General features: G+C 48.6%; 1 protein-coding gene across 1 annotated transcript; it reads right to left on the reverse strand.

Annotated features, from left to right (window-relative positions):
- PLAU (plasminogen activator, urokinase) lies at positions 7,362 to 13,399 on the reverse strand. The gene is made up of 11 exons (XM_005699221.3): positions 13,267 to 13,399; positions 12,875 to 12,962; positions 12,391 to 12,424; positions 12,146 to 12,253; positions 11,374 to 11,548; positions 11,098 to 11,189; positions 10,691 to 10,910; positions 10,332 to 10,480; positions 9,610 to 9,750; positions 9,108 to 9,256; positions 7,362 to 8,459 (listed from the first exon to the last, which is right to left on the reverse strand). The coding sequence occupies exons 2-11, from the start codon at positions 12,929 to 12,931 to the stop codon at positions 8,283 to 8,285; spliced, it is 1,302 nt and encodes a 433-aa protein (XP_005699278.2). The 5' UTR covers positions 12,932 to 12,962; positions 13,267 to 13,399; the 3' UTR covers positions 7,362 to 8,282.

The following is a 14,557-nucleotide window of genomic DNA, read 5'->3' on the forward strand; positions in this document are numbered from 1 at the left end:
AGGCAAAGGACAAGATACAAAATTATGTGTAGAATGTGAACATGACTATGTAAAAAAGAAGCAGAGGAAAAAAAATGGAAAGAAAGGCATCAGAATGCATTCATTCAATAAACAGTTGTTAAATGTCTGCCATGTTCTAGACATCATGCTCAGTGCTGGGGATATAGCGGTGATCAAAACACACTGTCCCTCATGGAGGTTACGACTTGGTAGGGCAAAGCAAACGTTGGTCAGATATGATACAGCAAAAGTAAAATTGCACCCGTGACAAGCGCGTCAGAGAGGCAATGCATAGTGTAATGAGATTGTAGACAAAATAGTGGGATCACCTGTGTATGTGTGTGTGTTAGCCACTTAGTCATGTCCGAATCTTTGTGACCCCCTTGGACTGTAGCCTGCCAGGCTCCTCTGTCCATGGAGTTCTTCAGGCAAAAATACTGGAGTGGGTTGCCATTTACTCCTCCAGAGAAGCTTCCTGACCCAAGGATCAAATTCATGTCTCCTGCTTTGGAAAAGAATTCTTTACAGTCTGAGCCACCAGAAAAGCCCTGGGATCATCTATAGACAGAGGCAACCCAGGATAAACTTCCTTGGCAAAGTGATCTCTGAAGCATAGAAAGAACTTAGCCAGTCGAAGAAAGTCCCAGGCAGAAGGATCAGGATGCACAAGGGCCCGTGGTGAGAGAGGAACTGATGAGTAAGAGAACGGCTGAGTAGGGCAAGCCTGGAAGAGGCTGGTGTCAGGCAGAGCTGGAGAAGAGGGAGAGGCTGGACCATGCCCCAGCTAGACAGCAGGAGCAATGGGAGTTAGTAAGCACATGTGCAGTTTCAAAAGATTTCTTACTTCCAATGAGCAGAATGGATTGGTGGGGGTGTTCAGTTCGGCTCAGTTGCTCAGTCGTGTCTGACTTTGCGATCCCATGGACTGCAGCATGCCAGGCTTCCCTGTCCATCACCAACTCCCAGAGCTTGCTCAAACTCATGGCCATTGAGTCGGTGATGCCATCCAACCATCTTATCCTCTGTTGTCCTCTTCTCCTCCCGCCCTCAATCTTTCCCAGCATCAGGGTCTTTTCAAATGAGTCAGCTGTTCACATCAAGTGGCCAAAGTACTGGAGCCTGAGCTTTAGCATCAGTCCTTTCAGTGAATATTCAGGATTGATTTCCTTTAGTATTGACTTGTTTGATCTCCTTGCAGTCCAAGGGACTCTTAGAAATCCTTCCCAGCAACACAATTCAAAAGCCTCAATTCTTCTGCACTCAGATTTGTTTATGGTGCAACTCTCACGTCCATAAATGACTAATGGAAAAACCATAGCTTTGACTAGATGGACCTTTGTGGTAAAGTAATGTTTCTGCTTTTTAATACGTTGTCTAGGTTGTTCATAGCTTTTCTTGCAAGGAGCAAGCATCTTTTAATTCCACGGCTACAGTCACCATCTGCACTGATTTTGTAGCCCAAGAAAATAAAGTCTGTCACAGTTTCCATTGTTTCCTCATCTATTTGCCATGAGGTGATGGGACCAGATGCCATGATCTTTGTATTTTGAATGTTGAGTTTTAAGTCAGCTTTTTCACTCTCCTCTTTCATGTTCATTAAAAGGCTCTTTAGTTCTTCTTTGCTTTCTGCCATAAGGGTGGTGTCCTCTGCATATCAGATGCTATTGATATTTCTCCCGGCAATCTTGATTCCAGCTTGTGCTTCATCCAGCCCAGCATTTCACATGATGTACTCTGCACATAAGTTAAATAAAAAAGGTGACAATATACAGCCTTGATATACTCTTTTCCCAATTTGGACCCAGTCCATTGTTCCATGTTGGGTTCTAACTGTTGCTTCTTGACCTGCATACAGATTTTTCAGGAGGCAGGTAAGGTGGTCTGGTAGTCCCATCTCTTTCAGAATTTTCCAGTTTATTGTAATCCACACAGTCAAAGGTTTTAGCATAGTCAGTGATGCAGAAGTAGATGTTTTTCTGGAATTCTCTTGCTTTTTTCAATGATCCAATGGATGTTGGCACTTTGATCTCTGGTTCCTCTGCCTTTTCTAAATTCACCTTGAACATCTGCAAGTTCATGGTTCATGTACTGTTGAAGCCTCACTTGGAGAATCTTGAGCATTACTTTGCTAGTGTGTGAGATGAGTGCAGTTGTGCAGTAGTGTGGTAGTGGTGGGAGTGTGGAGGGAGTGAAAGAAGTGATAGAGTCAATGAATTAAATCACCTCTAGAGTCACAGCTAGAAGTCAATAGCTTCCCAACCTGGGGAAGTTTGGAAGCTTCCCATTAGGGAAGTTATTGTGGTGGTCTAAGCAAGACTGGATGGTGGCAAGGGCTCAAGTAATGGTGGTAGTGAAAATGGAGAGACTTGGATGACCTCAAGAACTATGAAACAAAATGCCAGAATTTAGAGATGGATGGGATGAAGAGGGTGAAAGGAGAGACGCATTGAGATGACTCTTAGCTTTCTGGATATGAATAGAGGTGGCACCATCACCTGAGACAGAGAGCAATAGAAGTCGATCAGGCTGGGGCCTGAAGACAGGGCTGATTTGGGACAGGTTGAGTTTGAAGTGCCCTGTATGTGAAAACCAAAAGGAGTGTCAAGTAGACAATGAAAACTAAGGGTTTGTAGCTCAGAGGAGATGTCTGGCTGGAGATAAGCATCTGTAAGTCAACTGCTGATTGATGGTAATTTACACATGAGTGTGAATAAGACTGTGTGAGAGAAAGTTTAGGGCGGGAAGAGGAACTGGTCTTGGGTCTGATCTTGGGGACCCCAATATTCAGGGCCAAGTGGAGGAGGTTGAGATGGCAAACCATTAATATGAAATGTCCAGAGTAGGCAAACTCAGAGACAGAAAGTAGATTAGCAGCTGAGGGAATTGGGAAGAAAAAGGGAGTGATTGCTAACAGGTATGGGATTTCTTTTTCTTATTATAGTTGATTTGTGATGTGTTAGTTTCAGTTGTACATAGATTCATTCTTTTTTGGATTCTTTTCTCATATAGGTTATCACAGAACACCACGTAGAATTCCCTGTGTTATACAGTAGGTCCCTGTTGGCTATTATCTTATATAGTAGAGTGTGTATGTTAATCCCAGGTTCTTGATTTATCCCTCTTCCCTGGTATGGGGTTTCTTTCTGAGGTAATGAACATGTTCTAAAACTGATGGTGATGATAGTTGCACAGCTCTGTGAATATACTAAAAATCATTGAGTTGTATACTTTAAATGGGTGAATTGTATGGCACGTGAATTAGTATATCCCAATAATACTACTATTTAAAGTACAGCTCAGCACATCCTCTCAATGTGATTCAAAGGGCAGGCTCAAGTGTCTGCAGCTGGGGAAGGAGGGGGACAAGTTGGGATGAGGATGGAAGGGTGGAAGAAAGCAGGGGTGCTGTTGTGGGAGGCTGGCTTGGGAAAGGCAGAGCATGAGTGGAAATCAAGTCAGGCCCTGACAATACAATGGGCCACAGACTATTTCAGAAGGTGGGGTTCTGGTGAAAGCAAAAACCACTTCAATGAAATCAGGTGTCAACCAAAAAGGCTGAGGTTCACTTGAGAAGGGTAAAGTGTTACTTTGCAACCGGTGGTTGAATGTGATCTGCTCACTTGGCCTGGGAGTCTTTTAAGAGAGAAAAATTAAAATCTAGGCCAGGGTTGAAATTCTGACACACCTAGCCTCCCCAAAGCCAGCATCCCTGAAGTAGGGAGCTTGAAAAGAGGGCTGCTAACTTTCCCTCAGGAGGGGCCCTGCTGAGAAGTCATACATCACAGTGCTGGGCCTGTGTGCTCTGGAGCCAGCTGCCTGGATCAGAAGCCTGGCTCCACAACTTACCAGCCACACTGCCTTGGGCAAGCCACCCAATCTCTCTGTGCCTCCATTTTCTCTGCTATTATATGGGGCTAAGGATGGCACCTTCCCCCATCAATAGGATAGTTACAAGGATTAAACCAGATCCTTGGGGAAGGACCTTTAGCACGAGGTCCAGAACATGGGGACACTAGAAGAAGATATTCCCTACAGTGAGTGACAGGGTCATGTCTGGAACCACAAAACTGGTTGCTGGAGAAGTGGCTGATCCTTGCTAACCCCGAGTGAAGTCTGTGACAGGGAAGAGACAACAGCTGGCTGGGGGTCAGTCAGGTGGCTGGGAAATGGTCTGGAGAGTGTTAGCAGTACATTGCTCAACTTGCCAGTGGGGTTTATACTTCCTGTTTTCCGTGTCTGGAGCCCTGATGCTGGCGCTGCTCGTGTTGGAACATGATCTCTCTTAGCCCCTGGCAGGGAATGCAGAGGCTGAGAAGCAACTCAGTGTGGGCTGGGCTCTTTAGCTTCACACTGTGCCTTTTCTCTCCTAGCAGATTTCAGCTTCCACAAAACACACGTATTCAGTCCTGGTGTGGAAGAGGGGAGGGGGTTCCTAATTCAATTCTACAAGAATGTACTGAGTTTTATGATAGTAGGCACTGTTTTATGAGCCTTTACCAGGGGCCAGGGTAATGGCTAAGAGATTTCTGAGTGCATGAATCCTTATAACAATTCTGGGAGGTAGATACTTCTTTTATAACAATGAAGAAGTTCAGCTCAGTTCAGTCACTCAGTTGTATCCGACTCTTTGCAACCCCATGGACTGCAGCATGCCAGGCTTCCCTGTCTATCACCAAGTCTCATAGCTTGCTCAAACTCATATCCACTGAGTCAGTGATGCAATCCAACCATCTCATCCTCTGTCGTCCCCTTCTCCTGCCTTCAATCTTTCCCAGCATCAGGGTCTTTTCAAGTGAGTCAGCTCTTCGCATCAAGTGGCCAAAGTATTGGAGTTTCAGCTTTGGCATCAGTCCTTCCAGTGAATATTCAGGACTCATTTCCTTTAGGATTGACTGGTTTGATCTCCTTGCAGTCCAAGGGACTCTCAAGAGTCTTCTCCAACACCGCAATTCAAAAGCATCAGTTCTTCGGTGCTCAGCTTTCTTTATAGTCCAACTCTCACATCTATACATGACTACCGGAAAAACCATAGCTTTGGCTAGATGGACCTTTGTTGGCAAAGTAATGTTTCTGTTTTTTAATATGCTTTATAGGTTTGTCAGGAGAAGGCAATAGCAACCCACTCCAGTACTCTTGCCTGGAAGATCCCATGGATGGAGGAACCTGGTAGGCTGCAGTCCACGGGGTCGTGAAGTCAGACACGACTGAGTGATTTCACTTCCAGTTTTCACTTTCATGCATTGGAGAAGGAAATGGCAACCCACTCCAGTGTTCTTGCCTAGAGAATCCCAGGGACGGGGGAGCCTGGTGGGCTGCCGTCTATGGGTTTGCATGGAGTCAGACACGACTGAAGTGACTTAGCAGGTAGGTTTGTCATAGCTTTTCTTCCAAGGAGTAAGTGTCTTTTAATTTCATGGCTGCAATCACCACCTGCAGTGATTTTGGAGCCCCCCAAAACATAGTCTCTTACTGTTTCCATTGTTTCCCCATCTATTTGCCATTAAGTGATGGGACCAGATGCCATGATCTTAGTTTTCTGAATGTTAAGTTTTAAGTCAGCTTTTTAACTCTCCTCTTTCACTTTCATCAAGAGGCTCTTTAGTTCTTCTTTACTTTCTGCCATAATGGTGGTATCATCTGCATATCTGAGGTTATTGATATTTCTCCTGGCAATCTTGATTCCAGCTTGTGCTTCATTCAGCCTGGCATTTCACATGATATACTCTGCATATAAGTTAAATAAGCAGGGTGACAATATACAGCCTTGACGTACTCCTTTTCCCATTTGGAACCAGTCTGTTGTTCCATGTTCATTTCCATGCTTCTTGACCTGCATACAGATTTCTCAGGAGGCAGGTAAGGTGGTCTGGTATTCCCATGTCTTTTCACAGTTTGTTGTGAACCAATCAGGAAACTGAGGCACAAAAAGTTAAGAGTTGTTCGCAAGTTATACAGGAATCTAGTCTGGGCCACCTGACTCCAAAATCCATGCTCTGAACCACTGCATCGTACTGAATGAAACATGCTAGGTTGTGGGAATTAAAAACTGAATACTCTGGGTCCTTGCCTTCCAGGGGTCCATGGTCTAGAGATTCTCTGAACAGGAAGACTAGGAGACCTTGTATCTTCAAACCCTACTCAGAAATCTAACTGTTCATGCAGAGAGCATATCCTGACCACATCCAGAATTTACTGAGTTCTTCACATTATTAGGCCAATTCCCAACAGATCTGCGTCAGGGCTGCATATCAGAAATACCTGGGGAATTTTTCTAAAATCACGAGCCCTGGCACCAGTCCTGACCTGAGTCACAGCCTCTGTGGGTGGAGCATAGACTATCTATCTATTTTTAAAGTTCTCAGGTGACTTAGTAAAGAAACACTGCCAAAACTCACTAACATAGCTTGCAAATTTCAGTATTTTGGCATCCAGCTATATATAACTCCTGGTTTGCCTTCTACATCCAATCTTTAAGAAGCTGATTGGTTCAAAATACATGTACACATACATCAGGATATCACTCAGCTTTATATTCTGAACTTTCTGATATTGGGGATAGGAAAGGCTAGTAACGAACTTCATTAACACACCAGGTAAACTCAGCACCATCCTCATAGACAAATTATGGGAAATTATGTTTTCTGTTTCCTGAATGCCACCAACTCAAGCTGGGCTAGGTTTTGGATCAGCAACTTGTGCAAGTCTCCCGCTTTGGTGAATTCAGCCCAAGGATCATTGGGGATAGAATGAAGAGAATATGGTGAGACTGATCCTGAAGACCCTGGAGCAGAGCATGGCAACCCACGCTGGTATTCTTGCCTGGAGAATTCCATGGACATAGGAGCCTGGCCGGCTACAGTCCACGGGGTCTCAAAGAGTTGGACACAACTGAAGCGACATAGCACACACACAGTTCTAAAGAGGATCACCGTGTAAAGTTGAATACGATGTGCACTGCCCAAAGGCATCAGGCTCAGGAGGAAGCTGAGAATTGACACAGCCTGCACACCATTTATCACGCTGGGGACTTCTGGCTTGGGGCGCCTTTTTTTTTTTGGCCACACCACCAGATGTGGGACCTTAGTTCCCCAGGGATCAAACCTGTGCTTTCTACATTGGAAGGTAGAATCTTAATCAGTGGACTGCTAGAGAAGTCCCTGAGGCACCTTTTTGTACCTTATGTGTTATGGAGGATCTGCCCTACAACCCTCCTAGTTTCTCCTTCCCAAAGGCCCATTAAGTCCAAGATATAGCCCCATGGGAAACCCTGGGATGCATTCCACCGTCGTCATCTTCTACTTTTTATGCTCCCAACTCCCTCCCATACAAGCACCAGCAAAGAGCCAAAATCTTCAGAAATATCACATTTGATTGATCATATTTATTCAGAATTACAAAAATAGATATAAATAAAAATACCAGAATATAATTATTAAATATTCAGTGTACAGGAGTGGTCCTCACCTCACTCAGTGAATATTGGATGAATTCAGTTAGGTCAGAAGGGAAAACTGGCCAAGAAAACATCTATGTGAAACTGAAACTGCAAATTTAGTGCTTCTCACAGTCTGTGCCCTAGAATGATACATTTATACATATCATCACCTGGGAGGCCCAAGAGGCCCCAGGAGTGACCCACGACTTCTCTAAACAGGCTATTCTGTATGACGTCACATCCAGACAATTTGGGGAAGTATGTAGACTTGCAGTCAGCACAGAACACCAGCTCTTACACTGACACAGCTTGCATACAAGTGTGCAAACATACACACGCATATGTAACGTTTCCTGATACATTCATGGAATGTCAGAGCCCTTCCCTCAAGTCATTAGTGTCTCTACTCTCCAAACCATTGTTCTTTCATTGGTTGAGCTCTCTCAAGAGACCTCAGTTGTGTCATACTTCCTAATTGGGAAATTATTCATTTCCCAACCGTGGGCCTCATGAATGGCCCACTGCCAGGGAGCTGGGTCTCCTTCCACCTATGCACAGGAGATGCCATTTTTAACTCCAGGAAGCTTTAGTCCAGAAATGGACAATACCATCCCAGTTCAGGACCACCCTTCCATCCTGATCAGGAAGGATCTGGGCATCCAGCACCCAGACCATATCTGAGGGTAAGTCTACTGTCGTTCACCCTGGGGGTAGCACAAGCAAAACCACCTCTGCAGGGTCCATCTTCTTCAGTCTCTTCCTTAATATAGCTGCGCAGCTGGCCCTACTGCAAAAATGACGGTCAGCATGGGAGTGGGTGGTGCTTTCCTTGGTTGTCTGGGGTCCTTCACAGGCCAAGGTCAATCTCTCCCCTGGTGTGAGTGTAGATCCAGGGCAGGAATTTTGAGACCCTTGTGTAGACTCCTGGCTTGTCCTTCATGGCACATTCACGGCCCCAGCTCACAATCCCAGTCAGGGTCAGGCGGCCTTGAATGGTACAGACCAGCGGGCCCCCTGAGTCTCCCTGTTAAGCCAAAGACACAAAAGGTGAGTCCTAGGAGAAGTGAGAAGGGGGCCAATCATGCCAGAGAGAGAAAAGAGAGTTTCCTAGAGTCAAAGTCCTTAGTGACTCCCCATTTCCTACCACATCAAGTTTAAAAATCCTCTGCTTGCCTTTCAAAGTCCTGTTATCTACAATTCCATCTACATTTTCAGACCCTATGCTTCTCCTTCCCATCCCAAGATATGCCGTAGTCATTCTCATTTTTATATCTTGCAAACTGAAATGCTCCCTAGTCTTCCCTCTGCTTCCCTATGGATTAAGAGTTACATTCTTTCTCTCTAAAGCACCCCCACCATGGCCATGACCTTCTAGTTGGTGCTCACCTCCTTCTTCTAAACAGCTGATCAATTATAATTCACATGACACTCTGAGCACTGCATTGTAGTATGATTTTCTATTGTTTTCTCTTTCTTATGGTCTTAGTCCCTGTCCCTGTCTGAGTCTGAAGTGCCTAGCACAGAGCCAGGCTCTTGACAAATGTTTGGAACCGCGGTCCTGGTCCTGGCTTCTTGGGACTTTGACTGGAGAGAGACTCCCCAAAATTGATAGGAAAAAGCCCAGAAGCCCTGGGAGACCAGTGTGATGGAGAGAGATGCTTGGAATTCTCACCTGGCAGGAATCTGTTTCCCACTGTGGGTCAGCCGCACACAGCATTTTGTCAGTGACTTCAGTGCCATAGTAGTGGGGCTGCTGACACTCCTCATGGGAAACCAGATTCACAAAAGTCATTTTCAGCTGCTCTGGGTAGAGATAGTCAGCTGGATGGAGGAAACAGGGAGGAATTTATGTTAAGATGTGTCTGTCCAGTCTGCGCACTGGGGCTCTGTCAGGGAGGGGGCCAAAAAGTGTCCCTACCAGGGAAAGCCCTTATTTTTTTCCCCACCCAAAATCTAGGTCTTTACCCCACCTGTAGTCCCTCACCCCTCACCCATTTAACTTTATGGCTCATCAGTTCCTAAACAATGCTCCCTACTCCATCCCTGGACCTATGTGCTGCTTCCACCGTGCTCCCATCTTTTTCTCCACAGTCCTCCCTAGATCAAGCAGAGCTCACTTCCAGGCTACAACACTTTCCCGAGGACCCTCTTAGCCAGACCCAAATGTCACTTACAGGGATTCTCTTTTCCGAAGCCAGTGATCTCACACCTTGTGCCAAAACGGGCATCTCCATATAGTGGGGGCAGGCAGATGGTCTGTATGGACCGGGAGGGCTGTGCACATTGGCCTCTGCTGGTACGGATCTTCAGCAAGGCTAGGGGAGCAGGAAGGAGGCAGAGGAGAAAGATCACCACATGGTCAGGTGGTTACCATCACTCCCCTCCAAACCCTGAAGCTGTCTGTTCCTGCATCAGTTAAGGTCAGAGGCATCCTGGGAAGTCTGCTGGTAGCCTGTTACCTAAAACAAGCCTATTCTGTTCCATGCTTCAAGGGTTTTGTTCCAGTTGCTGACAGAGGCTTAGACAGCTAGGGCTACTGCATACAGCTGTATGGATTTTTTCCTGCAGAAAGCCCTGGCAGAGGTCGTTGGGCTGAAACCAGCCCCAATACCCTCTCCAAGTTCTATATCCTGCTACAGACAGAGGCTCCATCCCACAACGGAAAGGGCGTCCCAGTCCAAGCTATTGCCACCCAGCGGAGGCTCCCTGTTTGGAAATTCAGGGACTCTATAGAGAAGCAGCAGACCCCTCGTGTTTTTCACTCTGAACCCTTCCTTACCACTCCCTTTAAAGCAGGGTCTTCAAGTTCCCCTACAACCGCAACCTCCCACTCAGGTCTCTCCAGATCACCTTCCCCCAGCTATCATCACTGGGCAGATGAAGGTTCTCCACTCACCAATATCGTTGTGGTGAGCAAGGCTGTCTGCACTGTAGTCCTCATGCAAGATGAGCTTGTCCACCTCAAACTTCATCTCCCCAAGTGTGTCGGAGTTAAGCTTTGACCGACCCAGGTAGACAATGTAGTCCTCCTTCTTTGGGTGATTACTGTGGGGAGATTTGTCAGACAGTCTGACCCTATGAGATCCTGTCAATTTCCCCTCCCCACCACAATGACCTGGGAGCATCACCTCTCCCCAGGGCCCTGGGCCATGTAGAGAGAGGCTGAGGGATTAGAAATAAGGGGAATCTTTTGCTGGGAAGGAGGAAGGGATTCGTTTGGGCAGAAGGGTCAGGGACAAAAAACAAGGAACATACATGAAGCAGTGTGTGGCGCTGACCACCCAGCAGGGACTGATGAGACTGCCACCGCACAAGTAGGTAACAGAGCCTCCTCGATGTCTCCTATAGATGGCTGCAAACCAAGGCTGGCTCTCGATGGTGGTGAACTCTCCCCCAACAATCTTAAAGCGAGGCCTCAGAGCCTTCTGGCCACATTGGAACTCTATTTTCTCCTTAGGAGAGGAGGGACGTTTTCCTGGAGGAGAAAGAAAGGGATGTCTTGGGCAGGGAGGTAGGGTAAAGTGTTTTGCTCCTGGTCCTCTGACCACCCAGTTTTCAGGGCCAGGCAGGCCTCCTTCCTCATCCCTCCTGTGATGCAATAAGGGAACGTAGGAGTTTGTCACCTTCCACCCCACCATCATAAACAGGCCAGTGACACTCACCAGCAGAGCAGTCCTGCACCATGCACTCCTCAACAAACTGCTTTAGGCCAACCTGCACATAGCACCAGGGCCTTCTCTGATTGTCTGGGTTCCTGGCAACATAGAGGGGAGGAGGGTGTCATTCCAAGCCAAATTGCCTTTTCTGTATCTTCCCCTTCAGAGAAGACTCAACCAATGGCCTTGATTTTCTCATACTATGGCCAGCACTTGGCAAACAGGATAGTAACAAGGATTTCTGTGAGGCCAAGGTCCTTGCTACCCCCACTTACCACTTACCTGCAATAATTGTGTTTCCCCAGGCCCAGCTGAATGGCATCAGATCTGTGGGCATGGTACGTTTTCAGAAGGACGGTGGCAGAGTCCCAGGCCAGGCAGGGCCGGCCTCTGAGGTCTGTGTTGGCCTTCCCTCGGTAAGAGTGACCATTCCCCTGATAGCAGGTTTTCGATGTATCTGTGGAAGAATGTGAGGATGAGAATATTAGAGAAGGAAGTTCAGACAGGCATTTTAGAGAACTTGCCAGGCCTCAGATGATTTCAGTGAGGCAGAAGATCCTAGAAAGGGGCTTTTTCCACCCTCATCTTACATTTGTGCAGCCCCAGCTTCATGAGCTGAGAAGGCAATGGCACCCTACTCCAGTACTCTTGCCTGGAAAATCCCATGGATGGAGAAGCCTGGTGGGCTGCAGTCCATGGGGTCTCGAAGAGTTGGACACGACTGAGCGACTTCACTTTTACTTTTCACTTTCATGCATTGGAGAAGGAAATGGCAACCCACTCCAGTGTTCTTGCCTGGAGAATCCCAGGGACGGGGGAGCCTGGTGGGCTGCCGTCTGTGGGGTCGCACAGAGTCGGACACGACTGAAGCGACTCAGCAGCAGGAGCAGCAGCTTCATGAGACAGTGTGGGTTCACTGTACATCACATGGGGGTGAAGATGCCCTCTGCTCCACCTCCTAACTCCTGCCTGCTCTTGCATCCTACCCATGTCTCCCTACCCCCAAATCACTGGTACCCCTGCCCCCTCCCAGTTAGAGTCAGGACCCCCATACCTATCTCACAGTATTCCCCTTGGAATTTCTTTGGGCAACTGCATCGCTGAATGTTGGAGAAGTACTTGTAGGACACACATTTTCCTCCGTTCAGACAGCCACAGTCCGCTGGAAAACACAAAGGTTGGAGGGTAGGCAAGGAGCGTGGGAGTAGGCCAGGGGAGAGCCAGCCTTGAAGCAAGAACAGGGAGGGGCTGCCCCCTGAGGCTTTCCCAAGATATCTGTTCGGGGGGGTAGATACTCACATACACCAGACTCTTTATGAACTTCATTGCTGCCCTGGAAGAGATAGGGGAGTGGGGGAGAGAAAGTTCATCAAAGGTTCCATGTTCCTGAGACCCCGGAGTGAAGATGAACTGGCTCCAATCCCAAAACTCACCCTCCCTCCAGTTGCCTCTCTCCTCACCCTGTTCATGTCTAACTAGCCCTCATATGGAAGATCATAGGTTTCCAGCAGGGAGAAATGGACTGACTCAAATAAGCTTCACAAATCAGGTGCCAGCAGGTTGGGGCAGTCCCTGCGGCTTCTTCTTCCCCTGGCAGCAAGTGCAAGCTCCCCAGTTCTCAAGGCCCCAATGCCACGCCTGTCCTTTTTCCCTGTTTGGCTCTACTGTTGATGAATTTTGGAGGATTCCGGCTCCCTATGCAGCCCCTTCCTTCCCCTGCGCTGTTCGGGGGTCTTGCAAGCCGCCTCCCTCCACCTGCAGTCAAAGCAAGGAAGCCACTCACATCAGAGTCGCTCACGACCAGGGCACAGACGAGCAGGCATGCCAACAGGACCCTCATGGTGGCAAGGCTGGGGCTCTAGACAGGAGCTCTGCATGGGAAGGAGAAGTCAGGGGACGAAGCGGGGGAGCGTGAAGGCGGACGGGGTGCATTACTGCAGTTCAGGGCTGGAGCCCTTAGGTTCCCTCCCAGGCCTGGCCCGTCTGCCCTCTCTGGAGGTTCAGGGGGTCGTGGCGCAGCCTGGACCCGCCGCTGCAGGGGGATACATGGGCACGGGGCGCGGTGACTCAGCGCGCAGACGCAGCCGAGCCGGGGCAGACGGTAAGGGGAAGTAAAGCCGGCACGAGCGGGGTCCCCCGCATCCACTCTGCGCTCTCAGGGAGGCTCACACTCACCCGCGGCTACGGCCAGAGGGGCGCAGGACCTGGACTGTGGGGACTTGTAGGCACTCTGATGCTCCGCCGGGGTCTAGGGCTCCAGTCTCTGCGCTCTGCTGCCAGCCGGCACTGCAGGCTCTATATTAGGACTCGCCCCAGTTCTGGCCCCGCCCCAGCCCGGGATCGCCCCGTCCGCTCCTTTCCCTCCCCTGCCCTGCGGGCCCGCGGCCACTTGGGCCCCGCAGGCTTCCACAACCGAAACTGTGAGGGGCAGCGGGGTCCCCAGTGGAGGGGACCAACCAGGTCTGAACCTAGAGATGGAGAGGTAACTAAATTCACCGCCCCCTCCTTCCATTCACCTGGCCTGGGCCCGCCGGGTGCAGCACCCCTCCACCTCCCGAACTGCCAAAAGGAGAGGCGCTAGGGAGACTCTCCCCTCCAGTAAACCAGCTCTTCTCCACCCTCGGCCTCCAACTGCCTAGGACAGAGATTCGGACCCCTGGGCTTAGGGGCATAGCTCGCAGCTCACACAGCTGTGAAGTCTTTCTCCATGTGAAACAGACAAAAAAAAAACCCCAAAACCCTGCTTACTGGGGCTGCCCCTGTAGTATGCCGGCTTCTCCAAAATCAGCACAACCAGTGGATGAGACAAGCTGAGTTTATTGCTTACTGCAGTAAGGCAGTTTGGTCGTGACAGGGGGTGGGGGGAGGGAGTCGGATTTTATTGAGAATCTGCAGTTTGATTGGGCTTCCCCTGTGGCTTAGCTGGTAAAGAATCCGCCTGCAATGCGGGAGATCCAGGCTCGATCCCTGAGTTGGGAAGATCCCTGGAGAAGGGAAAGGCTACCCACTCCAGTATTCTGGCCCGAAGAATTCCGTGGACTAGTCCCCGGGTCACAAAGAGTTGGACACGACTGAGCGACTTTCACTTTGGCAGTTTGATTTAAGGGAGGTCTTTGAAAGTGAGGGCTTGATAAGGACTGGATAAGAATCCTGCTCTGATTTTGTAGGATTGTGAGGACAGGGCTTCCAAGGGCTTCCCACTCGCATGAGTGGCATAGTACCTATCCGCCAATGCAGGAGACAGAAGAGACTTGGATTGGATCCCCCGGGGGCATGGCCGCCTCTCCAGTATTCTTGCCTGGAGAATCTCCGTAGAGAGACGACACAGGAAGGTTAGTCCATAAAGTTCCAAAGAGACAGGACTGAGGCGATTTTACACTCACAGACGTGAGAATAATGTCTTAGGGCACAAACTGTCGATGCTTTCTGTTGAAGTTTTGATGTGTCTTCCAGGAAGTTCCTCTAA

This window comes from Capra hircus, chromosome 28 (assembly GCF_001704415.2).
Source record: "Capra hircus breed San Clemente chromosome 28, ASM170441v1, whole genome shotgun sequence".
Lineage (NCBI taxonomy): Eukaryota > Metazoa > Chordata > Mammalia > Artiodactyla > Bovidae > Capra > Capra hircus.

Bases quoted from the DNA above. Each gene is read 5' to 3' on its own strand.
- PLAU (XM_005699221.3), bottom strand. From the start codon at position 12,931: ATGAGGGTCCTGTTGGCATGCCTGCTCGTCTGTGCCCTGGTCGTGAGC. The intron at 11,549-12,145 runs GTATGGGGGTCC...ATTCTTCCACAG, and splicing joins AGGGGAATACTGTGAGATAG to ATACATCGAAAACCTGCTAT. The intron at 9,751-10,331 runs GTGAGTGGAGAA...CTGCTCCCCTAG, and splicing joins TGCTCACCACAACGATATTG to CCTTGCTGAAGATCCGTACC.